The sequence below is a fragment of the Babylonia areolata genome, chromosome 8 (genome assembly GCF_041734735.1).
Source record: "Babylonia areolata isolate BAREFJ2019XMU chromosome 8, ASM4173473v1, whole genome shotgun sequence".
Lineage (NCBI taxonomy): Eukaryota > Metazoa > Mollusca > Gastropoda > Neogastropoda > Buccinidae > Babylonia > Babylonia areolata.
The window spans coordinates 4,250,021-4,266,699 of NC_134883.1; the positions used below are offsets into that span (position 1 = coordinate 4,250,021).

A 16,679-nucleotide genomic window follows, 5' to 3' on the forward strand; every position below is an offset into this window, starting at 1 on the left:
GGCTCTCCACGCCATCTTGTCAGGTTTACGCTCTGTCTCATGTGTACTCACATTACTTAGTACTCGCTGAAAAAGATGTCAGTAAAATTGTTGGATAATGACCTCACCATGCCTTAGCTGCTAGATAACAATCACAGAGAGCATACAGGCATAGCTAACTGAGTGAAATGACCCACATCACAGAGAGCATACAGGCATAGCTAACTGAGTGAAATGATCCACATCACAGAGAGCATACAGGCATAGCTAACTGAGTGAAATGATCCACATCACAGAGAGCATACAGGCATAGCTAACTGAGTGAAATGACCCACATCACAGAGAGCATACAGACATAGCTAACTGAGTGAAATGATCCACATCACAGACAGTATACAGACATAGCTAACTGAGTGAAATGACCCACATCACAGAGAGCATACAGGCATAGCTAACTGAGTGAAATGATCCACATCACAGACAGCATACAGGCATAGCTAACTGAGTGAAATGATCTACATCACAGAGAGCATACAGGCATAGCTAACTGAGTGAAATGATCCACATCACAGACAGTATACAGGCATAGCTAACTGAGTGAAATGATCCACATCACAGAGAGCATACAGGCATAGCTAACTGAGTGAAATGATCCACATCACAGAGAGCATACAGGCATAGCTAACTGAGTGAAATGATCCACATCACAGAGAGCATACAGGCATAGCTAACTGAGTGAAATGATCCACATCACAGACAGTATACAGGCATAGCTAACTGAGTGAAATGATCCACATCACAGAGAGCATACAGGCATAGCTAACTGAGTGAAATGATCCACATCACAGAGAGCATACAGGCATAGCTAACTGAGTGAAATGATCCACATCACAGACAGCATACAGGCATAGCTAACTGAGTGAAATGATCCACATCACAGAGAGTATACAGGCATAGCTAACTGAGTGAAATGATCCACATCACAGACAGCATACAGGCATAGCTAACTGAGTGAAATGATCCACATCACAGAGAGCATACAGGCATAGCTAACTGAGTGAAATGATCCACATCACAGACAGTATACAGGCATAGCTAACTGAGTGAAATGATCCACATCACAGACAGTATACAGGCATAGCTAACTGAGTGAAATGATCCACATCACAGAGAGTATACAGGCATAGCTGAGTGAAATGATCCACATCACAGAGAGCATACAGGCATAGCTAACTGAGTGAAATGATCCACATCACAGAGAGCATACAGGCATAGCTAACTGAGTGAAATGATCCACATCAATCCAAGATGGGTCAACTCTTGCAGCAAGTGAACATTTTCCATGTCTTCTCACAAAAACAAAACACCAAAAATGTTAATTCTATCTAATCTATGTGCTGTTCTCTTTATAATTTCAATTTATAATGTATTCAAGGGCACAGTGTGATTCATATACTGGACTTCAACCCTAAAGGTTCCGGATTCGATTTTTTGCAACTCATCTTGCAAAAAGGATACTGATTTTTTTCCAGTCTTTCCAATCAAAATATTTGAAGACCTTCTGGTGCCTGAATCTCTTTTGCGAGTAATTCAAGAAAGACAAAACAGATAACAGGTAAGTTCAATAACACAATCCACACCAAGCTTTGATGGATTATGTAAACACAAGATATTCAGCAAGCATCCCCCCAAATATGTGTGGCTGCCCAACTGGTGGGATAACAGATCAGCCATAAGCTACCACTCAGGGGAGGCAATCACTCAATAAGTCTCCTTGCCAAAGCAATAATTGTCAGCAGTAAGAGACACAGCGGTTTCCTGCACATCAGTAAGGGACAGCGGTTTCCTGCACATCAGCAAGCGGTTTCCTGCACATCAGTAAGCGGTTTTCTGCACATCAGTAAGGGACTTAGCTGTTTCCTGCACATCAGTAAGGGACAGCTGTTTACTGCACATCAGTAAGGGACTTAGCTGTTTCCTGCACATCAGTAAGGGACTTAGCTGTTTCCTGCACATCAGTAAGGGAGTTAGCTGTTTCCTGCACATCAGTAAGGGACAGCTGTTTCCTGCACATCAGTAAGGGACTTAGCTGTTTCCTGCACATCAGTAAGGGAGTTAGCTGTTTCCTGCACATCAGTAAGTGGTTTTCTGCACATCAGTAAGGGACTTAGCTGTTTCCTGCACATCAGAAAGTGGTTTTCTGCACATCAGTAAGGGACTTAGCTGTTTCCTGCACATCAGAAAGTGGTTTTCTGCACATCAGTAAGGGACTTAGCTGTTTCCTGCACATCAGAAAGTGGTTTTCTGCACATCAGTAAGGGACTTAGCTGTTTCCTGCACATCAGAAAGTGGTTTTTTCTGCACAACAGTAAGGGACAGCGGTTTCCTGCACATCAGTAAGGGACAGGTGTTTCCTGCACATCAGTAAGCGGTTTTCTGCACATCAGTAAGGGACTTAGCTGTTTCCTGCACAGTAAGGGACAGCTGTTTCCTGCACATCAGTAAGTGGTTTTCTGCACATCAGTAAGGGACTTAGCTGTTTCCTGCACATCAGTAAGGGACAGCTGTTTCCTGCACATCAGTAAGGGACAGCAGTTTCCTGCACATCAGTAAGGGACAGCTGTTTCCTGCACATCAGTAAGTGGTTTTCTGCACATCAGTAAGGGACTTAGCTGTTTCCTGCACATCAGTAAGCGGTTTTCTGCACATCAGTAAGGGACAGGTGTTTCCTGCACATCAGTAAGGGACAGCAGTTTCCTGCACATCAGTAAGGGACAGCAGTTTCCTACACATCAGTAAGGGACAGCAGTTTCCTACACATCAGTAAGGGACAGCAGTTTCCTACACATCAGTAAGGGACAGCAGTTTCCTGCACATCAGTAAGCAGTTTTCTGCACATCAGTCAGGGACTTAGCGGTTTCCTGCACATGCTGATTCAAACAGGCACCACTGGACCTACCACCAGTCATCAGGTGAGTCAGTGCCAGTGCAGGATCTCCGTTAGTGACCTAACACTGACAGTCCTCCAGGGAGTTATTCATTTATCTTTACATTCATCAGTTTATTTATTCATTTATCTATTCATTTTTTCTGCTGCCCAATTATCAGTGCCAGTTTGGTGGCATTACTCTCAGACCCTACAGACTGCTGGCAATAGAATTGCAAGCACAGTCCATGACTCACAATATATATGCATGTTTTTTTAATGTCAATGCATAACAAACCCAAGTGCTTCCACATATGTGCATACACCCACACAAGCACGCACATCAGGAGTAAAACTGGAGAAATCGAGGCTCTGAACAGATGGGTCAAGCCATGCACACTACGCACTGTATCATCACCAGTGAGCTTGAAAAGGGAACTGCCTGTGAATTATTTCTCCCGGGTGGGTGGGGCATAGGCATGCTCGACATGGCCAGTTGTGGGTCCACTCTGCATGCAGCCTCAGTCAATGTGTTCCTTATTAACCACCTTTTTTCTTTTCTTTTTGAGAAAATTTCATAACCACCTTTTTCTTTTGTTCATGAGAAAAGTTCATGCACTTGCAGCTCTATGATAACGAATGAACAGATTTTTTTTTCCCAGTGCAAACACATCCAAAATCAAACACAGAGAGACTGTCAGGTGAGAACCTTGAAACAAAAACTAAAAAACACACACACACACACGGTCAAAACACAAGTCAGTCATAAAATATACAACAAACGTACCGAGAGTGGTGACAATGCTGGTCAGACATCCGAACGCCACAAACATCAGGAGCCAGCCACCGAATCGTGCAGCCCAGGTCAGTAAGGTGTTCTGAGTATGTGCCTTTGCAAAAATGTCCTGCAAAAGAAAAAAGTCAACTCACTCACTCACTCACTCAGGCCCGTAACTACAAAGTAGTCATTGGGGGAAACCTGAGGACCGCAGACGCAACCTTCCTTCTCCATCTGTCTCTGTCAGCAACCGCCGGCAGCAGCTCACGTGTATGGAGTCCAGTCAATTGTTTGATGTTCTCATGCCAGTTCTTCTGCTGTTTTCTTCTTCTCCTGCCCTCGATGGTGCCTTGCATGACTGTTTTGGACAGACTGGTGTGTCGAGTGTTGTGCCAAAACCATATCAGCCTGCGTCTCTTCACAGTTAAAAGGAGAGGTTCCTAAGGTCCAGCAAGGTTCTCAATTCTGCTCCGTACATATTCATTGGTCCTGCGCTCAATCCAGGAAATCTGAAGGAGCTTTCTCAGGCATTTGTTCTCGAAGGCCTGGATCTTCCTTTCAGTTTCGGCCGTCAGTGTCTATGCCTCGCAACCATACAGTACAATGGAGACTACCAGGGCTCTGTAGAGTTTGAATTTTGTGGAGAATCGGATGTTACTTTTGAACTGAAAAAGTCAACATCCAAGATCAAACTAACTGAAAAGTATCTTTATTTGTACAGCATGATCAAAAAACATAATAATGACATATTACATTTCCTAATTTGGCACAACGACAAGAGTTTGATTCTATTACAATCATTCACCTATGTAATGTCACTGTAAGGAGAATAGAAAATCTGCAGATTTCATCATCTGAATTCATTCAATCAGTTTGGGTTGTCTCCCTTTGAGGATAACAAAAATGTATACCAAGTGGCTGAATTGTACACTGTTGTACTGCTTTACATTAAAATTGTACACTGTTGTACTGCTTTACATTAACCTGTGTAGCAATGAACTGCTCTGCATTGTATTCTATTTATCAAACTGTATTACATTTTGGCTACAAGAGATTTCACTGTATGAATTTTTTTTTTAGAACAGTTGTCTTGGGGTATTTTCTGTTCATGTGAGATGGTGTTCAATGCAACTGAGTGTGCTGTGATCAACTGTGTAGTCAAATATCAATATACTGTTTCGTGTCAAGCCTATGACAATCAGTGAAAGGGTGGTTCAAAGCTGATTCACCACATCACTTGAATCTGAGTAAACAATGCTGTGTCCAATGAGTTTGGAATAACGGCATCAAATATTCCCACACAAACTCATGAAAAACAACAACAACAAAAGACATACTCCTAAACCCCCTTCCCAAACTGACAACAAATCTGTTCATTCTAACACTAAACATTCAGCATATACCGTAAAGTTCGGTCTATAAGCCACAACTTTTTACCCCAGCTTCAACATCTGCGGCTTATACAACGATGCGGCCTATTTGAGGATTTTAACGATCCCGGGAGTGTCACATTCTCGTCTATTCTTAGCTGCCCTTCAACTCACCAAAATCATGATTTCTGTCCATGAATTTTTGGACGAGCTTCAGGATAGTGTGCTAACTGTTCACGTTTTATAAATCAAATCCGCACACATTAAAGCCTTCAGATCAGCATTCAGTTCTACTCTGCTCAAGCGTACACCCTCATCATGCCGAAAACGCGACGTTATGCCTATGATACAGCCGTCAAATTGAAGGTGATCGACCTAGCATACGACAGTGCAAGCGACGAACCAGCAGCGACCTCCACCTTCATGTTCATGAAGTGAAAGCGAGGCTGAAGTCAGTGACAAGATGGCGGAGGAAGCTGTGCAGGTTCTCTTCAACTTGGACACTGAAGACGAAGATTTCAGTGGATTCAGTGAGCAGGATGATGTTGAATAAATGTGACTATCCCTAAATTATGGATCTTATTTTCGTTGTGTTTATTAATTATTTTTTGTGGCACTAGCAGTATTTTCGCTTGCTTTTCTTTGTGTTGTTCCCGCTTGTGTTTATTTCATAACCTAAAGTATTGACAGCTTTTCTGTAGTATCAGTATGTGTTCCGGTACCGGAAATAAGTGCGGCTTATAAGCCAGTGTGGCTTATGTATGTATAAAGTTCAATTTTTTCCAAAATTTAGTGGGTGCGGCTTATATACCAGTGCGCTCAATAGACCGAACTTTACGGTACTCAGTTTTCTACCTCTGCAGTGATAAGCCCCACATGAAGAATTTCTAGTTCATCTCCAGCTTCTGTCTGGTATTTCCCCAGGTGGTTTTCCTGCTGGTGAGCAACAATGCTGACCTGGAACAACAGCAGCTAACATCAGTTTCATTCTGTAAACTTGAACCAAGTGTGAACACATCCAGTCACATCTGAAATCACTTACCTCCATTGAAAATAAGCAAGGCAAGCTTTTATCTTTTTGCTCTGTTCAAACGTTTGCTATCTGTAACCGAATGCCACAAACAATTCAGCCCACATAAGTTGTTAGAGAAGATAGGAAAGATTTTCACTTCACAGGTATAAACAGTCAATGTCCATAGGCTGATCAACTCAATCAGATTTTCACATCACAGGTATAAACAGTCAATGTCCATTGGCTGATCAACTCAATCAGATTTTCACATCACAGGTATAAACAGTCAATGTACATAGGCTGATCAACTCAATCAATTTTTCCTTTAAAAGTAAAAATTAAGAAAAATGGAAATAAGATAAAAAAAACATACATAAAAATAGTCAAAACAACTTTTACAGTTTTTTTTATAATCTAATTTCAAAATAAATAACAGTCATCATAAATTCACTTTATTACATGACTCTGGACTTACTCTGTGAATACAAATACAGAAAACAAGCATGTTTTGCATATAGTTTCCCAGTGCATCAAAATATGTCTGTGATAAAGAATAACATACAGACTTCATGCCCAGTCCAGACACAAATGAACTACTTTCTTCTTGCTTGACAAAGTAAGAACTGTAGACACTCACATCAGCAGGAGGGCCCAGAGGAGATGCAGACAGCAGACCAGCAAATTCTAAACGGACACGGACATCTCCTGGCTGAAAACACCACACAGCACATCAATGTAACAATCAACAACACATCAATGTAACAATCAACAACACGGACATCACCTGGCTGAATACACAACACAGCACATCAATGTAACAATCAACAACACATCAATGTAACAATCAACAACACGGACATCTCCTGGCTGAAAACACCACACAGCACATCAATGTAACAATCAACAACACATCAATGTAACAATCAACAACACAGACATCACCTGGCTGAATACACCACACAGCACATCAATGTAACAATCAACAACACATCCATGTAACAATCAACAACACATCAATGTAACAATCAACAACACGGACATGACCTGGCTGAAAACACCACACAGCACATCAATGTAACAATCAACAACACATCCATGTAACAATCAACAACACATCAATGTAACAATCAACAACACGGACATCTCCTGGCTGAAAACACCACACAGCACATCAATGTAACAATCAACAACACATCAATGTAACAATCAACAACACATCAATGTAACAATCAACAACACAGACATCACCTGGCTGAATACACCACACAGCACATCAATGTAACAATCAACAACACATCCATGTAACAATCAACAACACATCAATGTAACAATCAACAACACGGACATGACCTGGCTGAAAACACCACACAGCACATCAATGTAACAATCAACAACACATCCATGTAACAATCAACAACACATCAATGTAACAATCAACAACACGGACATGACCTGGCTGAAAACACCACACAGCACATCAATGTAACAATCAACAACACATCAATGTAACAATCAAAACACATCAATGTAACAATCAACAACACGGACATCACCAGGCTGAAAACACCACACAGCACATCAATGTAACAATCAACAACACATCAATGTAACAATCAACAACATGGACATCACCTGGCTGAAAACACCACACAGCACATCAATGTAACAATCAACAACACATCAATGTAACAATCAACAACACGGAGATCTCCTGGTTGAAAACACCACACAGCACATCAATGTAACAATCAACAACACATCAATGTAACAATCAACAACACGGACATCTCCTGGCTGAAAACACCTCACAGCACATCAATGTAACAATCAACAACACATCAATGTAACAATCAACAACACGGACATCTGGCTGAAAACACCACACAGCACATCAATGTAACAATCAACAACACATCAATGTAACAATCAACAACACGGAGATCTCCTGGCTGAAAACACCACACAGCACATCAATGTAACAATCAACAACATGGACATCACCTGGCTGAAAACACACAGCACATCAATGTAACAATCAACAACACATCAATGTAACAATCAACAACACGGAGATCTCCTGGCTGAAAACACCACACAGCACATCAATGTAACAATCAACAACACATCAATGTAACAATCAAAACACATCAATGTAACAATCAACAACACGGACATCACCAGGCTGAAAACACCACACAGCACATCAATGTAACAATCAACAACACATCAATGTAACAATCAACAACATGGACATCACCTGGCTGAAAACACCACACAGCACATCAATGTAACAATCAACAACACATCAATGTAACAATCAACAACACATCAATGTAACAATCAACAACACGGACATCACCTGGCTGAAAACACCACACAGCACATCAATGTAACAATCAACAACACATCAATGTAACAATCAACAACACGGACATCTCCTGGCTGAAAACACACAGCACATCAATGTAACAATCAACAACACATCAATGTAACAATCAACAACACGGACATCACCTGGCTGAAAACACCACACAGCACATCAATGTAACAATCAACAACACATCAATGTAACAATCAACAACACGGACATCACCTGGCTGAAAACACCACACAGCACATCAATGTAACAATCAACAACACGGACATCTCCTGGCTGAAAACACCACACAGCACATCAATGTAACAATCAACAACACATCAATGTAACAATCAACAACACGGACATCACCTGGCTGAAAACACCACACAGCACATCAATGTAACAATCAACAACACATCAATGTAACAATCAACAACACGGACATCACCTGGCTGAAAACACCACACAGCACATCAATGTAACAATCAACAACACATCACACATCAATGTAACAATCAACAACACAGAGATCTTCTGGCTGAAAACACCACACAGCACATCAATGTAACAATCAACAACACATCAATGTAACAATCAACAACACGGAGATCTCCTGGCAGAAACACACAGCACATCAATGTAACAATGAACACTGATGTAAACTGGACCCATTTTTTCCCACTGACTATGTAGAGTAAGATACCAAAGAGAAAACAAGAAAAACTACAACTTTCAAGTGGGAGTTTATACAATGGGTTTTTTGTTTCTGACAGGCATTGCATTTTCATCCAAATTACTCTCAAACTTTGTCAGTCTATGCTTGCTTCAGACAGAACAAAGTTTCCACGCTAAACGTCAAATCACTGACACCAGAATGAACACTTAATTAAAACCTTTTAATTCTGGAAGCAGGCATGGTCATCACTGACTAATTGTAAACGCAGTTCAAAAAGCAAGTTCTCACATTTTTTCATAAAGAGATTTACATAGCTGAACAATGTTTCAAAATCACACATACACATTTTATTGGTTTTAACATTGACCATATATATACTTGTCAAACACTCCAAAAATGTGATGCAATAAAAATGATTGTTTTCTTTTTTTTTCATTCTTTTTTGTTGAGCGCAAGAGAAAAGATGAATAAGGACAAAAAGTTACACTGAAATGCAAACACACACACACACGCACAATCACTCAGTCACTGTTCATTCATATATAAAAGCACAAATGCATTACACAGACAAACACCACTGCATTACTCACACACATATACACCACCGCATTACACACACAAACACTACTGCATTGCTCACACACACACATATACACCACTGCAATACACACACAAACACTACTGCATTACTCACACACACATATACACCACTGCATTACACACACAAACACCACTGCATTACTCACACACACATATACACCACTGCATTACACACACAAACACTACTGCATTACTCACACACAAATATACACCACTGCATTACACACACAAACACTACTGCATTACTCACACACACATATACACCACTGCATTACACACACACACATATGCACCACTGCATTACACACACAAAAACACTACTGCATTACTCACACACATATACACCACTGCATTAAACACACAAACACTACTGCATTACTCACACACACATATACACCACTGCATTACACACACACATATACACCACTGCATTACACACACACATATACACCACCGCATTACACACACAAACACTACTGCATTACTCTCACACACATATACACCACTGCATTACACACACAAACACTACTGCATTACTCACACACACATATACACCACTGCATTACACACACAAACACTACTGCATTACTCTCACACACATATACACCACTGCATTACACATACAAACACTACTGCATTACACACACACATATACACCACTGCATTACACACACAAACACTACTGCATTACTCACACACACATATACACCACTGCATTACACACACAAACACTACTGCTTTACACACACACATATACACCACTGCATTATACACACAAACACTACTGCATTACTCACACACATATATACACCACTGCATTACACACACAAACACTACTGCATTACTCACACACACATATACACCACTGCATTACACACACAAACGCACTACTATCATCTCTCACTCTTTCAAATACACACACACACACACACACACACACACACACACACACAACTAATAATATAACACATGACTTCAGTTCCTGCCACTCTCTCATTTCCCCCTTGTTCTTTCTCTGCCAGCTACAGGAACAGACAATACACAGCCAGCCCAACAGCACAGTACTGCCACACCTGTGGACTCCCGAAGGACTGATAGTGGTAGCCCTGGCGATAGTGAACCCACGGGTCCCCAGGCTTGATTCCAGACAACGGCGGTATCTCCTTGAAGTCGCTGATCTGATCCACCAGTCCTGAATCACCACCAACTTCATTCATCACCACTATCTTAACAAACAACAACTACAACCACCCCCACCCCCCCCACCCCCCCAAAAAAAAAGAAAAAAAAAAGAACAGAGTCAGTTCACACATACACACACACACAAACAAAACGTAATAATGGAAATACCAACGTTACCATTATTCTCTCTCTCTCTCTCTTTCTCTCTCAAAATTCAACTATCATAGCTAAAACAGCTGCAGTATATTTACAGATTTCTGTCCTGAACAACTATGTTTAACTTCCCTGTCAGAACATATTCTGAGTCAAATCTGGGTCACTGGCCGAACACAGGATTTCCCTCTTTCGGAAAGATGATAAAATAAGGTCTCATGTACAACATACACTTAATGCATGTAAAAAAACACAAAAACAAACCCATAACACCTAATAAGTATTCCCTGGCAAAATTCTGCAGAAAAACCCACTATGATTGTAAAACAAATACACTTGCAGACAAGAAAAAAAAAAGAAGAAAAAAAAGTGGCGTTGCATTGTGGAATCTGTTCTAACAACAATCCAATCCAATCCAGTCCAACAGAGTCTCACTCACATAACGTTTCCTGTGTAATAAAAAGGAACACCTAACAATGAACAAGAGTTGCAAATCTCAGCGACACATACACTTATACCTTCCGAAATTAGGGAAGTAGCCTTTATACTGATGCATTTAACAACAACAAAAACCATGCTAGTTCTCGTATCTGACCTGTTTATGTACATGAGCCTGTGTATGTATGGACGTGTGGAATGCAAGTGTCTGTTGATAAGCTTGTGTGATGTATCTGCATATGCATGTGCATGTGTAGGAGTCATTCACAGAGCAAATGTGTGTGAGGAGAAGAGGTTAAGGAAGTGCACTATAAAGGGGATCATAAACGTGCATATCAAAGGGGTGACTCAGTGTGCATATCAAAGCAGTGTCTGGCATTACCTTCAGAAAGATAAAAAGTGCCCACTTGCACTTTTCTGTTTGTGAAGGTTTCCGACATCAATGGCATGGAACTGGAAAACAGAAATGATTCATATTTCAGAATACAAGCACTGACTTCTTCAGCTATGGTAGAAATCCTGATATTGAAATAAGCATAAAGTTTGCATGTATGCAGAAGCACACACATACATGTAACAAACAGTAGGAAGATAAATCTCAAGTGAATTTCAATTTTCTTTAACAAAAAAGTGGCAATGAGCATGTTAAAAAAAAAGCATGAAAGTGATTGTGTAATGTGAATGGAATCCACATTTGTGTGCATGTGTATGTGCGAGTGTGTGAGTAAGCATATGTATGTGCATGCGTTTATTCTGTGCATTGTGTGTGCATATACATGTGTGTGTGTGTGTGTGTGTGTGTGTGTGTGCACGTGTGTGAATGAGCATACATATGTGCTTGTGTTTATTGTTTTACATACCTTGGATTTTCATGCCCAATACTGCTGTAGAAAGAACTGCTGGAAACCAAGTCCTGTCGCCATTCCAATGCTACAGTGAACAAACAATGATCACAATTAATGAGCACAAAAAACTGAGATTCTACTGACACAGAAAACAAAACAAAACAAACAGAAATCGGAATCATGCATTTTAAAACATGCAGCAATAAGAAAATAATGAACAAAACATAAAAGAAATAACAACCAATAACTGAATTTTAAAAAAAATATACGAGGGAATAAAAGGAAAGCAATGACAGGAAAAGATGGACCTCGAAAAGGAGAATGAAAGAACGACAGGGAGATGGAAGGGTCAGGGAAGGGGAGGTCGGAGGTGAAAGAGGGGATGGAGGGGGGGGGCAAGTGGAAGGGAGTGGGAGTGGGTCAGAGAGGGGCCATATGTAGGGTCTGGGATGGGTGACACCTCACTTTATATCACACCCTGACAAGATGGCTGGTAAAAGCCACCTGTGCACTGAAATACAACTGGAAATCTTCTTCTTCTTCTGCATTCACTCGTATGCACACGAGTGGGCTTTTACTCCGTTTTCGGGGGTGTGCATGCTGGGTATGTTCTTGTTTCCATAACCCACCGAACGCTGACATGGATTACAGGATCTTTAACGTGCATATTTGATCTTCTGCTTGCATATACACACGAAGGGGGTTCAGGCACTAGCAGATCTGCACATATGTTGACCTGGGAGATCGTAAAAATCTCCACCCTTTACCCACCAGGCGCCGTCACCGTGATTCGAACCTGGGACCCTCAGACTGACAGTCCAACGCTTTAACCACTCGGCTACTGCGCCCGTCAACTGGGAATCAATGCTGCACATTTAACTACTGAAGTTGTTGCTGATGTAAAAAGAGCAATGAAGACGAATTATGTGGGACAGAAGACAGTCCTTGGCACAGTGAAGACAATGAGAAGGGGGGGTAGCCTGCCTGGCCGCCTCTCTCTCCCCCTCTCATTAACCTGTGGTGTGCATGACGACAGTGAAATCTGTGGCCAGAAGGTAATCACAGGAAAAGTCATCCACACACGGGCCTCAAGTAACCAAACACAACAAATCAGCCAACAACAACAAGCAAACAAACAATAATCAAAACAAAACTGCAAAACTGTCTTAATTGCAATGTTTTAAAAGCGAATATGTGAAATGCTTTTATTTGAGAACATGTTTATTACTCTTGTTTAATCAAGTAATCCAAGTGTGTGTGTGTGGGGGGGGGGGGGGGGGGGGGGGTACGGGTGTGTGCTGTTTATCTGGTTGCGGTTTTCCGCAATTTATCTTTATTCTTATCTTATCTGTCTATTATAATCAATGTGCAGTATAGTGGGCTATGCTTATAATTATATTCAAATAATGTTTCTTAATTCTTTCTGTTTTCACATTAAGAATACTAGTTATTACCTGCAGTGCGTGGATGTATGTATGAAACGGTGTAAGTGATATTTTTTACATTTGTATCTTCGTAATATTCGTAAAAGCTGTTGTTGACTTTTACAGTTGTGGTCCCCATGTTGTTTACTTGTCTATGTTGTGATAATGCACCTGACCAAATTTCTCCAGCTGGAGATAATAAAGTTATTCTTATCTTATCTTAAAACAAAACTCTGCCAAGTGAACACAAAAGAAAGATGATAAAATGGAGAAGAGAAGGAAGTGAGAGAATGCTCAGGAGATGCTATTTCAAGAACAAAACTGTTCAAGTTTGTAAGCTGTTTTTTTTGGGGGGGGGTTGTTTTTTTTGTGGGGCGTGAGCAGAAGGTGGAGTGGGAATGGGTATTCCTGTTTTGTCTTGGGACTACATCTTGAAATGGACATGGTTTTTTAACACTGGCTAGTGTTGAGCACAAAACAGAAATCTGGATCCATGCTACTCCTTGAATGTCACAGCAAAGTATCTGCAACTAAATACTGCTTTCAATCACACAAAGGTTGATATATGATTTTAATTAAAAAAATCTGTATAAGCAACCTTACCATCGAACTCATAGAAAGTGTACAGTATGCTGTCAATGTTGTAATTTGTAGCATATATAGGAAATTTTCTATCTAAAATTACGTTTAAATAACATAGGCGACTCAGAGTGCCAGAATGGCTCAGGAGTGGCTTAATAAGCCAGCCCGCACCGTCAGGGGTGCTGCTTCCATCCCTCCTCCAGGCAGGGAGTCCCTCTCTGCCCCGGGCGCTTTTGCCCCAGGCAAGTTCCTTTAAGATCCCTCCAAGGGAGGAGTGTGGAGATAGAAAATGCGAAAAACTTAGCCGTATGAAGTGCACAGGAACAGGTGTCGAGATGGCTGCCAGAAAAAGAGGGCGCTAGCCAGGGGGACAAAGGGGACGTTACCTACTTCCGGGAGGTTATCGGCCGTAGTTCTCTCATTTTCTCCGCATAGGCGGATAGTAGTTTGCACAGGACAGGAATGTCAGACCCCTGCCGGAGTCTGCACTAGTTGGGTCACGGTTAAGTATGTGTGATTAAACAACTTTTCCGTATCACCCCAAGCCACCTAGGACCCTCTCCTACACTGATCACTGGAAGCTGTACAGCAGTACTTACAGTAGGAATAGTCTCTTTCCTCCCTTGTCCTGTCTCCTTCATTCACTTCTCTGGAAGACAGCAAACAAAACACAATTATTATCAACATGTCATCAAATTAACAAGTATGGACACCCACCTCACATACATCAATCTGACACACATACAGATAGATCAGACAAGAAAGAATGAGGAAGTCTTTTAATTAAGAAGATCAAGGGAATCATTTTAATCGTTTTGAAAATATACTCCACATTATCCATTCGCATACATAAACTTTTGCATATATACAAAAACTTAATCTCCTGTGTTCTCACTATTCTCTCACGCTTACCTCAGACAAAATTAATATAATCATATAAGCTCAAATAGGCTTTATACTTTTGTAAACATCTCCAACAAATCTGTCACCTGCATGGGCCCTGCCTCTGTCAAATCAACATATATTTGTGTTAGAAGTTCATCTATAATAATCAAGAAGTCCAAGTATAACTGTCAGATATGAGTCACACTGACACCAAGATCATATCAGTGAACCTCAAATTGAAAGTCCAATGTACTAACTACTCAGCTATTGTGTCTGTTGGAATCAAATCATGTCACACAGACAGTATTTTGAACAGGATTGTGATACTGAGTAGCCATCAAACATTGTGTTACATATCATTTGACAGAGTTTAAACGCTATCTGGTCCATATGGAATGAATTTATGAAGCGTTCACTTTGGGAATGTTGTGCTGGATCCTGCTTTACATTAGGTTCTTTGAGAGTTGTATTTGATGGAACAATTTATGGTCTCTTGTATCAGTTTTGACCTTTGTGACTAAGACACAAAGGTCTCTAAATATGTACAAGTTTGTAAATGTCATTAGTCACTTCAATCCATTTCCACTGGTCCTTGTGACTTCAGTTATCACACCCACTTCCAGACTGTCAGAGCAGTCATTTAACTAACCATTGTTTAAGGAAATGCTTTCATGTCCACCACCACAATTTACATGTTTAAAGCATGGAGATACGTCCCACTTGTCAGCTTATTCCCACTCCAAGTAAATGACAGGGTGCAAAAACCTGAGAACAAATCTTGGGTTTCCACTCACCTTTTGGTCTCATGTTCCACCCACTGGTACATTTCAACTGTTCTTCGAAGCTTGGTCGCTTGGACAGACAGCTTGAAAAATGGGTCATAAACCCCCTGGGAAAGCCAGAACAAACAGTCACATTTTTTCTTGTCAAGTGTTGATTCACAAAAATCTCAATGTTTATAATAAAGAAATATCCAGCAATAGCATTAATTCTACTGACAACAGCAATAAATCCAGTATTAACAGTGATAAAGAAACAATAAGCTCATCTCTTGCCATTCACTCTTGAATTGAAATTAACTGACAAACTATTCTGAGGAATATAAAATTAGTATCTTCAGTGTCAAACCACATATTTTAGACTTTCAATCAAACCATGATTTTTAGAACTTCAATCAAACCACATATTTCAGACCTTTAATCCTTTTAATCCTTTGTCAAAACTAGATATTTCAGACTTTTAAATGTTTCAATCAAGCAACATATCCCAGAGCTGACATGCTTCTATCAAGTCAGATATTTCAGATCTGTAGTTCTTCAATTGAAGTACATTTCAGACCTCCAATATTTCAAACAAACCATACATTCCAGACCTCTGATGCTTCAATTAAGCCACATATTTCTGACCTCTAATGCTTCTGTCATGCCACATATTTCAGACCTTTAATACTTAAAACTGCAAGTTTCAGAC

General features: G+C 40.5%; 1 protein-coding gene across 2 annotated transcripts in view; it reads right to left on the reverse strand.

Moving 5' to 3' along the window:
- LOC143284466 (transmembrane protein 43-like) overlaps nt 1-16,679 on the reverse strand; it is a 28,027-nt gene that overhangs the window by 6,153 nt on the left and 5,195 nt on the right. For both annotated transcript variants that reach the window (XM_076591123.1, XM_076591122.1), the window contains exons 4-11: nt 16,004-16,098; nt 14,924-14,973; nt 12,334-12,403; nt 11,856-11,926; nt 10,774-10,892; nt 6,703-6,774; nt 5,909-6,010; nt 3,693-3,810 (exon numbers count right to left, since the gene is read on the reverse strand). In XM_076591123.1, coding sequence (XP_076447238.1) covers nt 3,693-3,810; nt 5,909-6,010; nt 6,703-6,774; nt 10,774-10,892; nt 11,856-11,926; nt 12,334-12,403; nt 14,924-14,973; nt 16,004-16,098 — 697 coding nt within the window. The remainder of the gene's footprint in view (nt 1-3,692; nt 3,811-5,908; nt 6,011-6,702; nt 6,775-10,773; nt 10,893-11,855; nt 11,927-12,333; nt 12,404-14,923; nt 14,974-16,003; nt 16,099-16,679) is intronic.